The sequence below is a fragment of the Nelumbo lutea genome, chromosome 1, assembly GCF_056320005.1.
Source record: "Nelumbo lutea isolate HS-2025 chromosome 1, American lotus-T2T, whole genome shotgun sequence".
NCBI lineage: Eukaryota > Viridiplantae > Streptophyta > Magnoliopsida > Proteales > Nelumbonaceae > Nelumbo > Nelumbo lutea.
The window spans coordinates 170,200,459-170,212,754 of NC_142684.1; the positions used below are offsets into that span (position 1 = coordinate 170,200,459).

A 12,296-nucleotide genomic window follows, 5' to 3' on the forward strand; every position below is an offset into this window, starting at 1 on the left:
CAACCGAGAGAGATCTTCTTGTCTTCACCTACAAGCGGCTACGTGTCCCGGCTCTTGCACCTACAACCCCCCTTCCACCCGGTCCAGAGCATTCATCTCAGATATCCTCTATAAGTGATACCTTGACCCAAGATCCTCCTATTTCAGATAGTAGTTCAATTATTCCACTTCGTCGTTCTACCCGTATATCTAGACCTCCTAACCGCTATGGTTTTCCTTCAAACCATAGTTCCTTTTGTTAGACAGTTTTGTATGCCCTTAGCTTCAATCAAGATGATGTACTTTATGAGTTTATTGTAAATGAATAAAAGTGCATATTTGATTCATGTTCCCTTGGTATGTTTCTGTGTAATACCCTTAAACTGGACACTTAATGAGACTCGTGTTAGTTTAGAATGTTCACAGCCAGTGGGTCAGTCTGGGGAGACCTATCCTGACAAGGCTAACACTATGGTGCCACCAAGTCGGTTGGGGTGGCCTGTCTTAGCTGCCAGGGTGAGACCCTAGGCACTTACAGTGTAGGATTAATTGAATCTTTGAATTGGACCAGATTTCCAGTATTGCCCTGGACCTTGGAGATTGATGGGCAAAACTGGAAAGTTACACCCGACCCCTAGACTCGATTATGATATTGCACTAGGTGTCGGGTTGGGCTGTCTTTGATATACCAATCAGTGAGATCCTTAGCGGGGGTCAAAACCTGGGTATGTTGGGACAGTCTGAGAATTCATCTGGGTGGGTGATCATAGTGACAAGATCAGCCCCTTTGTCGAACAAAGGTAATGATCGAGGATGCACTCTCACTGATGGAAACCAAGACTGCCGGCAGCCGATTTCAACCGTTGAGATTTGTTTTGCAAAATATATTTTATATGAGATATAAAATTATATATATATATATATATATATATATATATGGTTTCAAAATGTTTGCAAGAAGGTTTTAATTCCTGGGATCCATATAAGCAGAGAGTGCAACATTGTTCCTTGCAGCCGAGGGAGAGGTCCTCTCTTGTCGAGCAGTGTATGATCATTATGGGCTGAGAGGTTAAGTGTAAGACCATTGAGGATAATACCTGATGGGCTAATCTTGCATCTGCCCACAGTCCCTGGGTGTTACAAGGTGGCTTGGCCCAGGGACCACTTAGGGTAAGTGTTGGGCCCATAGAGACCATGAGATGGTTTTCAGGGGGTGCACTGTCCATAACAGTGTATTCGGCCAGGCCTTGTAACAAAGGCTGGGCTGAACCCATGTGGCTGATGTGTAGATCAATGTTTGGGTCCCACACCGTACAAGGAAGCCCAACTGGGCAGCAGTTTGGAAGGCTAAATGAACACATAACCTTAAATGGGCCTTAAGCCCATTTCGAACTGAGCTAATTTGATTAGTCACTTATGGGGCGAATTCTAAGATGGATCAGCTGATAGGATTGGGCCCAGACCCTATCCACTTAGAGAGTCCAAGATCTAAATAAGATTTAGATCTGGAAGCCTCCTAATTAGATTAGGAGATGGCTGATCTAATCTGCAGATAAGATAAGGGTTATCCCTTATCACTTAAAGGGACTTCTAATCCAAATATGGTTTGGGTTAGCAACTCCTAATGGGATTAGGAGCTGATCCCTTTGAGATTATAAAAGGAGGAGGGGGCGGCAGCCTTTAGACATGCAATCCATAGATCCTTGTCTTCAGAGCTGAGATTACTAGAAGAGAGAATTCTGCACCCTGCAAATACTCTCTTGCTGCCTCCTTCCTGCAGCCGCCGCCTCCAGCAATTCAATCTCCAGTTCTTGGGAGAAATCAAGATTTGAACTTGATACCAATCTTTTGGAGAAAAGATTGGTTGGATGACTACTCCCTCTTTGTTAAGAGAAGACCCCAGGGTATTTCTATTCTTCTATTATATGAAGGACCTGGGTCCTCTCACTTACTTCCTGGGTTTGGAGGTTCATCGTAGCAATCGAGGGTAATTTATTTGTCAACAAAAATATGCCTTTGATCTTGTCAAACTAGCTGGAATCATTGATGAGAAACATGTTGATACCCCCCTAGAGCTGAATGTCAATCTATTCAAATCCGAAGGCTTCATCCTTCCTGTTGCCACCTGTACTGTCATCTTGTTGGCTCTTTGATCTATCTTACTATGACCAGGCCTGATATTTCACATGCTGTTCAAGTCGTCAGTCAATTTGTCCCTGCCCCAAGACAACCACATATGACTGCAGTTCGTCGCATCATCCGTTATGTTCGAGACACAACCTCTCAGGGACTGTTTTTCTCTTCTTCATCATCCATACAGTTCAAGGTTTATGTTGATGCTGATTGGGCTGGTTGCCTTGACACTCGCCGATCCACTACTGGGTGGTGCGTCTTCATGGGTGACTCTGTCATCTCTTGGAAGTGCAAGAACAACAAACAGTCTCTAAGTCTTCCACTGAAGCCGAGTATAGAGCTATGTCTTCTGCATGTAAAGAGATTGTTTGGCTGAAGTCACTTTTCATTGATCTTGGGATTTCTCTTCCCACTCCTATCCCTCTATATGCCGACAACACCAGCGCTATCAAGATCGCGTCTAATCCAATCTTTCATGAGAGGACTAAACATATCGAGGTGGATTGTCACTTTATTAGAGGCCTCCTTGTTGCAGGCTATATATCTCTTCCTCATGTTGCCTCTCACATGCAGATTGCCGACATCTTCACCAAGGCCATGACTAAGAGTCGACATCTCATTCTTATGGGCAAACTGATGCTGATGTCTACACATCAGTTTGGGGGGAGTGTGAAGATATATCTTGATGTACATTATTAGAGTAGTCCTTGTTGTACAGTATCATAGTTCTTATTATTTTATTTCTTCTTTTTATCTTTCGGCCTTGTAAGGGCATTCTTGTAACTGTACATACGTTTTATCTCTTTAATATAAAAGAGGCTCTTTGGGGTGGGGGTCGACTATTCTGGACACCCCTAATTCTGCTTTCTCCTAGATTTGAATTCAGTTCACACTAAACACCAAACCAAACACCACTGAAATGCACATCAGCAACTAAACAGTCCAGGAACAATCAAGTAGTCCAGAAATAAATAATAAAATACTGCTGAAACTCAAGGTTCAAAGTATCAACACGTATCGGCCGATACGTATCGTTTTGGGAGCTCCCCGATATGCCCCTACAGGGGGTGTATCGGGGTTCTGACTGGTTCAGGGGGTGGAGGAGCGTTAAACCAGCCCCCCTGAACCGGTTGTGAAAAAAAAATAAAACAAAGTATAAAACAAAGTAGCGATATTTTGAACCTTGCTGAAACTCACTAACAGCAACCAAACAATCCAGATATTTAAATCTCAGTCCTCATTGGGCTACCCACTACACATACCAACACATCACAGCACATACCCGTGACAAAGGGGATCACATGCCCCTGTTCAACACCTGTTCGAAGGTGCAAATCCAAAGAAATAGCCTTCACAGCATCAGCCAAAGAGAGAACAGGGTCTTCACAGCATCGGTTCTCTTTTTCTAGGGTTACCTTGGTGCTACGACAAAGGACTCCTATCGCCCAGAACCTTGCTCTGATAACATATTTTCTTTTTGGAGAGAGAGAAGATAGAAAGGAGAGAGGAGAGGAGAGAAGAGAGAGGAGAAGGGAAGAAGAGAGAGGGAAAAAAGTTTGGGAGTCAAAAAGTGTTGCTGGTGGCACCCAGCTTCTTATTTATAATGATATAAGATAATAATAAATGGGAGACTACATTTATACCCCTGGTGGCACACCCTAATAATAAACTAGTTAAAAGAAGAAAACAAGCTGACAGCACACTAACAGAAAAAATAAAATAATAACACTAACAACATTTCTTAAGGTAGGACTCACTTATAAGCAATCTCCTTTGTGCCTTCATTCCAACCCTCAAGATGCTGGTCCAAAAGAGCATGTGTTCGAGCACTTAGCTGGAAAACATGAGGTGATCCTAGGATCAACTCTAAAATCACAACCCCCACACTCCACATATCATACCTGAAAAAGAGCACATATAATCTTTTAAGAAAAAAGAACTTTATTCGTTGCCGTGTATCATAGCTATTTGTTTATTGGAAACAACCAAGAAACTTTATCAATTTGTTCGACATGTATAAGCATGAAATTCAGCCAATGGTTGAACTAAGAAATTAGAACACTCAGTTTCCACCATAAGTTTTGAGGGATCTTAAGATACTTCATAGTTATGCTTCTTGCACCCTGAAACCAGCTAGCATTCAGAAGAGCTTCTGGAGGACTATATTCTGAAGTCTGTTCAAATCTGAAACACAATAAACAAAATACAATGAAAAATAGAAGTATACATGGTGGTTTAATAAGAACGTATATATGTATATATACAATTAAATAAATAACTTCTGTTACCTTACGTACAATTTCATAATGAGAAAAGCAAAATACAGAATCAAAAGCAGAAAAGCCAAAGGGAAATTGAATAACATGTTGTCCAATACAATGTACATTAATGAACCACCATTGACGGGTAGGAATCTATGGATATCCTAAATCTTGACAAGAAACCTCCTAAAAATGTATCCCTCTCCTTCAGCTCATCAACCTCCTAGAAAATCCATTTAGCTTATAGAAACATTATTAACTCATCTGTATGGGCTTCTTTTTCTACTTTTCTTTTCTGAGGCATTGGATTGGTTACTATTTATCAAAGAAGAAAATAATTTATTAAACATGGATATTTCACGGTGAAAATGGGTCAAACCTAGAAGGTCCATTCGGTCCATATAGATGCTTCATGGTGAACTCATCAATTGCACTACCAAAGTCAATAATACGCCTAAAACAATAAAATAAAGTGTCAATCAGTAATCTGTATCAAAATTTATAAAATAGTATACAAAATATTCAGATAAGCATATTTTAATTTCATCAAATAGGTAATGAAATGGAAATAGCAAATCCTGAGGTGGGAAGGTATAGCGGGAAAACAGATAACTAGAGAGATTATTTTTACAACATCATCCATTCTGCCCAAAATAACTACCCTTGATTTACCCCTTGTTCTACCAAAGCATCAGCAAGCAATCCCCTTTTCTGATCTTTGTTTCCATTTTACATTTACAACTCTATCCATTTTCAGCATTTTTATCCAATCATGACTTTTTTTATCAATAACAAAACTTTCAATAAACTTTCAAAATAGAAAGAAGTACGAAGGACTAGGGAGGGGTAAACTCTCTTAACCCTCCTCAAAGAAATATAATCTAATTACAGAATGGCCTAAAACAGTTGTTCCCTTCCCACCCCTTGCTTAGCAAGGGTACCTGCAAAAGAGTTAGCACATATTTTTTACCTGTTAGAATACACGAATCAGGGGTATTTTGGTCATTTTGGTTTATCTGTTTGAGAGTGAAAGGTCTATTTTATTTAAGTTTAAGTTATGTGTCCCATCTTTCATGAGGGACAATATGGTCTTTCTTGTAACTCTATTATTTGAAATAAATACAAGTGGATTGGCTAGGGAGGACTGATTTTTCTTCTTCCTAATATGGACGAACCCTTTTTTTCTTCTTCTTCTTCTTCTTCTTTCTTCTCCTCTTCTCTACTTTAACCTAGAATCGAATAGGGTTTTCTTACATGGTATCAGAGCGGTAAAACCTTGTTCTCCTTTCATTCTTCCTTGCTGCTGTCTTCTTCCTGGGTTCGCCGCCAACCATTTCAGCTTTCCTCAATTTTCTGCTAGCCTGAGTGGAAGCTTGACAAGGGGCCAAAAAGGAGTCGTCATTTTGTGGTTCTGGAGGTGAGAATGCCTCCAGTTACTGTGGTGGTGGTCGTTGAAGTTGTGTACTAGATGCCCTCTATTCAGTGATACGAAGAGGGCTGTTTGTGGACAGGTATGAACAGTGCTGTTTTTTGCCCAAATAGTGGACTGTGAATGCTGTGTTTTGGTTCAAAATTTTTTGTTGTGGAGGTTTGGAGTGACTAGTATGCATATCATTCTTGTTCTTCTCTGTTTTACCTCATATGTGTGCTGAAAGTCGGGTTTTTCAACTGCTGAAGTTCACAACAGCAATGGTGTGATGGTAGTTGTATTGTGTTGAATGGTGTATTGATGATTCTGAATACTTAAAAGTGAACCCTTGGATCTGGTGTGTGAACAGTTCTGCAGTGTACAGTACAAGTGTTTGATTTAATGACTGAGTGACTTCAGCCCTTGTATTTTGGTGGGTGAATGGTTCTACAGTGTACAGTACAGGTGTTTGATGTAATGACTGAGTGATTTCAGCTTTAGTATTTGATTTAATGACTGAGTGACTTCAGCCCTTGTATTTTGGTGGGTGAATGGTTCTACAGTGTGCAGTACAGGTGTTTGATGTAATGACTGAGTGATTTCAGCTTTAGTATTTGATGTGTAATGTGTATTTGAAGAAGTTGGTGGTGTCGTAAGTGAGATAAGTTTTGTGGAAGTGTGTGAGGTTGTGTTTCATATTTGAAGGTGAATTAGTTAAGATGGCATCAATTGGAGATGGGAATGACAATAAAACAGGCGTCATGCTTTCTCCAGACTACCTAAGTGTTCAAATGACATCTATTAAGTTGAATGGTGAGAATTATGTGCCGTGCGCAAAATCTGTGGAAGTGTTCTTAAAGGCAAAGAGAAAGGTAAAACATGTGAGAGAGGAGAAACCTTCCTCTGATTCTCCGGGGTTCAATGACTGGGAACAGGAAGATGCACAAATAATGACATGGCTATGGAACAACATGGAACCAAAAATTAGTGTGAACTTTATGTTCCTAGATACAGTTGAAGAAATCTGGGATCATGCTAAGAAGCTATACTCTGGACAAGAAAATATAACTAGGGTGTATAAGTTGTACTAAGAGTACTTTAATCTGAAGCAAAGCAGTCAAAGCTTGGAGGAATACCATGCAAGTCTGAGGAATATCCGAAATGAGCTCAATGTGTATCATCCTCTGACATCGGATGTTCAGATTCAACCACAGCAGCGTGAACAACTTGATGTGACAAGGTTTCTAGTGGGTTTGAAGGCTGAGTATGAGCCTGGCCGAGCACAAATATTGGGGGGGGGGTCTGTTCTTCCCTCACTTGAAGAAGTTTTTGCCCATCTTAAGAGGACATCTATTGAGTCTGTAGAGCATTCCTCTCTCTCGGACAGATCTGGTTTCATGGTGACTAAAGGGGGTGGCCGTGGAAATAGAGGTGGTGGTGGTAATAGTGGACTTCTAGGCAACTGTGGTGGTCCCATGTTTAACCGTGCTGGTGAACGGAGTGGAGGTCGAGACTCAGGGGGAGGTCGTGGTAAAGGAAGAAGTAATGCCCCTAGGACTAGGAAGTGTACACACTGTGGCTTAGAGGGGCACACAGTTAATTTCTGCTGTGATTTACGTGGTCCACCCAACAATTGGGCTAACCATGCTATGACTAAGGGTAGTGGTACAATTACTGAAAGCCAGCAAATTGACCCGATTCCTTCAGACATCTCAGGAGATGGTGAGTGTACCCCGTGCAGTATATGAGCAGTTCCTTCAGACATCTCAATAGAACACCGCTACCCTTGCCCATTCAGGTATGGCTTGCTTGGCTTCCAAGCCCCCACACTGGATCATTGACTCTGGAGCCTCGGACCATATGTCTGGGACTCCTAATGTATTTTCTTCCCTTTTTTGGCCCTCCACATCTCAAACAGTTACACTTGCTAATGGTTCTACATCTCCCATCTGTGGTGTTGGTGATGTTGATCTCTCCTCCTTGTCTTTATCATTTGTTTTATATGTTCCCAAGTTCCCCTTTAACCTTATGTCTATTAGTAGATTAACCAAGTCTCTTAATTGTTCTATAACCTTTTATCCCTCTTCTTGTGTTTTCAGGATCTCAAGATGGGGATGAAGATTGGTGGAGGGCATGAGGCAGGTGGATTGTATTACCTTGATGGTGGTGGCCCTCCAGTAGCTTTTCAGCTGTCTCTTACTCCTCTTCAATGGCACTGTAGACTTGGTCATCCTTCTCTCAAGGTTCTGAAGTTGTTGGTCCCTTCCTTGAGTCATCTTTCATCTTTGGATTGTGAGTCATGTCAACTGGGGAAACATCATAGAGTCTCTTTTAGTCCAAGAGTTGATAGTCGTGTCTCGAGTCCTTTTTCTTTAGTTCATTCTGATGTCTAGGGTCCAATCAAAGTGATGTCATACAATGGCTATAAGTATTTTGTAATTTTTGTTGATGACTTTTCAAAGATGACATGGATTTATCTTATGAAAGATCGCAGTGGATTGTTTTCTATTTTTCAAAAATTTTATGCTGAAATATGCACCCAATTTGGTGTTCATATTAAAATTCTTCGCTTCGATAATGCCAAAGAGTACAACTCATCACCATTTTAGCAATACTTAGAGTACCATGGGATAATTCATCAAACTTCTTGTGCCTACACCCCACAACAGAATGGTGTAGCTGAACGGAAAAATCGACATTTCCTTGAAACTGCTCGGTCCTTGAAGCTTAATATGAATGTCCCAAAGCATTTTTGGAGTGATGCCGTCCTCACATCCTATTTTTTGATCAATTGGATGCCCATGTCCATCCTTGGAAGTCAATCCCCCTTCTCCGTGTTGTTTCCCACCTTGTCTCCATTTCCTCTCACCCCAAGCGTCTTTGGATGTGTTTGTTTTGTTCAACACTTGGGGCTTGGTTTAGACAAGTTAGATGCACGAGCTACTAAGTGTATCTTCCTTGGCTACTCGAGGACTCAGAAAGGGTATAAGTGCTATAACCCTAAATTCCATAAGTCATTTGTGTGCTCTGATGTCACCTTTTTTGAATCAGTTCCTTTTTCTCAGATGCTGTGGTTTCTTCTCCTTCCTCCGTAGTTCCTCTTCTCGTCCCTGTTGCGGATCCCCTTCCCATGGCTCTCATTCCTACTGCAAATTCACATCCCATGCCAGTTACTACTGAGAAGCTGCCAATCACACAAGTGTATACCCACAGAAGAGCATCGACCCCTCCTCCAATTCAGCCCTCGTCGACAGATCCTGCTATTGCTTCTTCTCCTTCAGATCTTGATCTTCCTATTGCTCTGCGGAAAGGTAAACGTACTTGTACTTCTCATCCTATTTCACACTATGTTTCAGCTGCTCACCTTTCTGCTTCTCATCGCAACTTTATATCATTGCTCTCATCTGTTTCCATTCCCAAGACTGTCCAGGAAGCCCTTACCTCCCTAGGGTGGAGGCAAGCCATGGAAGAGGAACTCTCTGCTCTACAACACAATCACATGTGGGAACTCACTGCTCTTCCTCCTGGTAAGCATGCTGTTGAGTGTAAGTGGGTCTACACAGTAAAGTATCTTCCAGATGGCAGTGTGGAGCGATTGAAGGCTAGGTTAGTGGCCAAGGGCTCTTCTCAGTTGTATGGTGTGGACTATATGGAGACATTTCCCTGTGGCTAAGATTGGTTCAGTTCGGGTGTTGATTTCATTAGCTGCTATGTATGATTGGCCTCTTGTACAACTTGACATAAAAAATGCTTTCCTACATGGTGATCTCATTGAGGAAGTATATATGGAGCAACCACCAGGGTTTGTTGCTCAAGGAGAGGATGGTAAGGTTTGTAGACTCAAAAAGGCAACTTATGGACTGAAACAATCTCCACGTGCTTGTTTTGGCAGGTTCAGTGAAGTGGTGAAAGACTTTGGGATGAAACAGTGTCAGGTAGACCATTATGTGTTCAGCCATGACTCAAAAGATGGCAAAATCTTGCTAGTGGTGCATGTGGATGATATTGTCATAACTGGGAGTGACAGTAACGAAATCGACAGGTTGAAGAAATTCCTATAGGACCACCTCAATACAAAAGATTTGGGTAAGTTGAAGTACTTCCTGGGAATAGAGGTTGCAAGGTCAAAACATGGAATTAACTTATGTCAGAGAAAATATGTTCTTGACCTACTTGAAGAAACAGGGCTGTTAGGTGCTAAACTAGCAAAGACTCCTATAGAACTCAATGCCAAGTTGAGTGTTGATGCAGGTGAAGAGTTTGATGATCCTAGAAGATACAGGAGATTGGTGGGAAAGTTGAACTACCTGACCATTACCCGACCAGATATATCATTTGCTGTGAGTATGGTGAGTCAGTTTATGCAACATCCTCAGATTCCTCATTGGGAAGCAGTTCTAAGGATTGTTAGGTACCTGAAGGGTGCTCTAGGTCGTGGTTTGCTATACCGAGGTGGAGGGACCCTTGAGATAGTAGGGTACACAGATGCTGATTGGGCTGGTTCTATATCAGACATGAGATCAACTACAGGGTATTGTACATTCCTTGGTGGAAATCTTGTAACTTGTGTTGACAGATCTTGTTGTACACATATGTTTAGTACCACAAGGGTACTTTTGTAATTTCTTCATTTTTTACGTTGTACGACCATCCTAGTACAAATAATAACATACTGCACACGCCTGCAATATTCTTTTGGGCTCTCAGTCCTCTCGCCTCTCCTCTCTTTCTCTTCTCTTGTTCAACATGGTATCAGAGCAAGTCGTCCAGGCCTGAAGGGTGATGTCGAGCAAATCTGATTTGTTCGTCTTCCAAAGTCGAGTAGTCAATCTCTTCATCTCCCAGCTGTATCCATCTGCTGTTCGACCTTAAGCGAGTAGAAGCATGCCTGACTTTTCATCTTCTAGCGTAGACAAAGTTCTGGTTTATAGAGAAGCTATCATCTGATGTTCAAGAAGGTATTATCTACTGTTCAACTGCTGTTCGGCTACCCTATTGATGGACTGAAGTAGCTCTTTCTTTTACTTTGCTCTCATTGACTGTTCGGCTGCCCTGAAGTTGGCACTGTACCAGGTTTGCCGATTAGGTGTGTGGTGAACTTCACCTTGCTCCTTCCATTCTGTTATGGGGTCATATGATCTCTGCAAAACCGTAGGTCATACAGACCTGTTTATGTGCTGCAACAACAGTGTTTGTTCTTGGATCCCTGTGAAACCGTAGGTCATAAGGACCTGTTTGTGTGCTGCAATAGCAGTCCTTTTAGTGGACTGAAGGTCAGGAAGTGCTTGGTGCCTTCTTTAACAACTCTGTGAGGCAGTGCTTCTTCTTTGGGTGCTGTTTCTTAAACCTGAAATCATGAGTGGTGAAGATTCAGCCACATCTGGAGTTTCTTCAATGCTGAATGGAATTAGTGGGGGTGGTGACCTATCATTTCCTATGGCTGTTGTCCCTCTTGATGGTTTAAATTACCTAGAGTGGTCAAGAGGGATCAAGTTATACATCACTGCAAGGGGGAAGATAGGCTATATTAATGGGAGAATTAAAGAACCACACTCTGGGAGTGCTGAATATGATAGATGGAATCAGGAGAACAGTATGGTTATGTCTTGGCTCTTAGTCTCCATGCAACCTCAAATAAGGGAGAATTTCATGTGGGCTGAAACTACAAATGAGATCTGGGAACATGCAAAATCTACATATTCAGAACTGTGACACTATGACAAGATCTATCAACTGCTGGCAGAATCGTCTACTTGTAGACAGGGGGAGAGGTGTTTATCAATATATTACTCTGACTTGACTTCTGTCTGGAAGGAGTTGGACCATTACCAGAATCTGGATTGGAAGTGTGACGAGGATGCAAAACTGTACAAGAAACTTGTCTCCCAGCAAAGAGTGTTTGCCTTCTTACATGGTCTGAATCCTATGTATGAATCTATCAGAGTCCAGATTCTCAGTTCTAAGGATCTTCCATCAGTTCAAGAAGTTTATCCTCTTGTACAATCTGAAGAGAGCAGAAGGAATTTAATGAACAACCCTGGTGGGGATGCAGTTGTGTTGGCAGCAAAAGGGGGTGTCTCTACTAGTGTGGGATCTTCTTCCAGGAAAGGAGATCTCTAGAAAAAAACAGAAGATAAGGAAAAATTGTGGTGCACTCATTGCCAGAAACCCCGACACACCAAAGATACCTGTTGGGATCTTCATGGGAAACCAAAATAGGCTCAAGATCTGAATAAGAAGCAAGATTCAGATGTGAATAAAAGGTCCGGACAGCAAGGTACAAAGAAATACAACATGGCCAACATGGCTACTCGGGAGAATCAGCCCTCCATCCCAACTGTGGCTCAGACACATCTCTCTGGATCTGACCCAATGGAGGATATTATGAATTCCTTCCGTGACTATTTAGAGTTCTATGGTAGAGCATTTCGTCAGATGGATGCTCCTCCCTCAACTTCATTTGTGTCTACGTCAGGTAACTCTGCCACAGATTTCCATGTTGCTTCTCACACCCT

The 12,296-nt window shown here is 41.8% G+C and overlaps 1 protein-coding gene across 14 annotated transcripts in view; it reads right to left on the reverse strand.

Annotated features, from left to right (window-relative positions):
- The window catches only part of LOC148879128 (uncharacterized), a 207,098-nt gene that overhangs the window by 65,054 nt on the left and 129,748 nt on the right, over window positions 1–12,296 (reverse strand). For 9 of the 14 annotated variants that reach the window (XM_088960544.1, XM_088960551.1, XM_088960547.1 and 6 more), the window contains 3 exons: window positions 4,753–4,827; window positions 4,213–4,296; window positions 3,870–4,013 (listed from right to left, as the gene is read on the reverse strand). In XM_088960544.1, the coding sequence (XP_088816670.1) occupies window positions 3,870–4,013; window positions 4,213–4,296; window positions 4,753–4,827 (303 nt within the window). The remainder of the gene's footprint in view (window positions 1–3,869; window positions 4,014–4,212; window positions 4,297–4,752; window positions 4,828–12,296) is intronic. The other 5 variants (XM_088960546.1, XM_088960549.1, XM_088960543.1 and 2 more) reach the window with 1 other exon arrangement.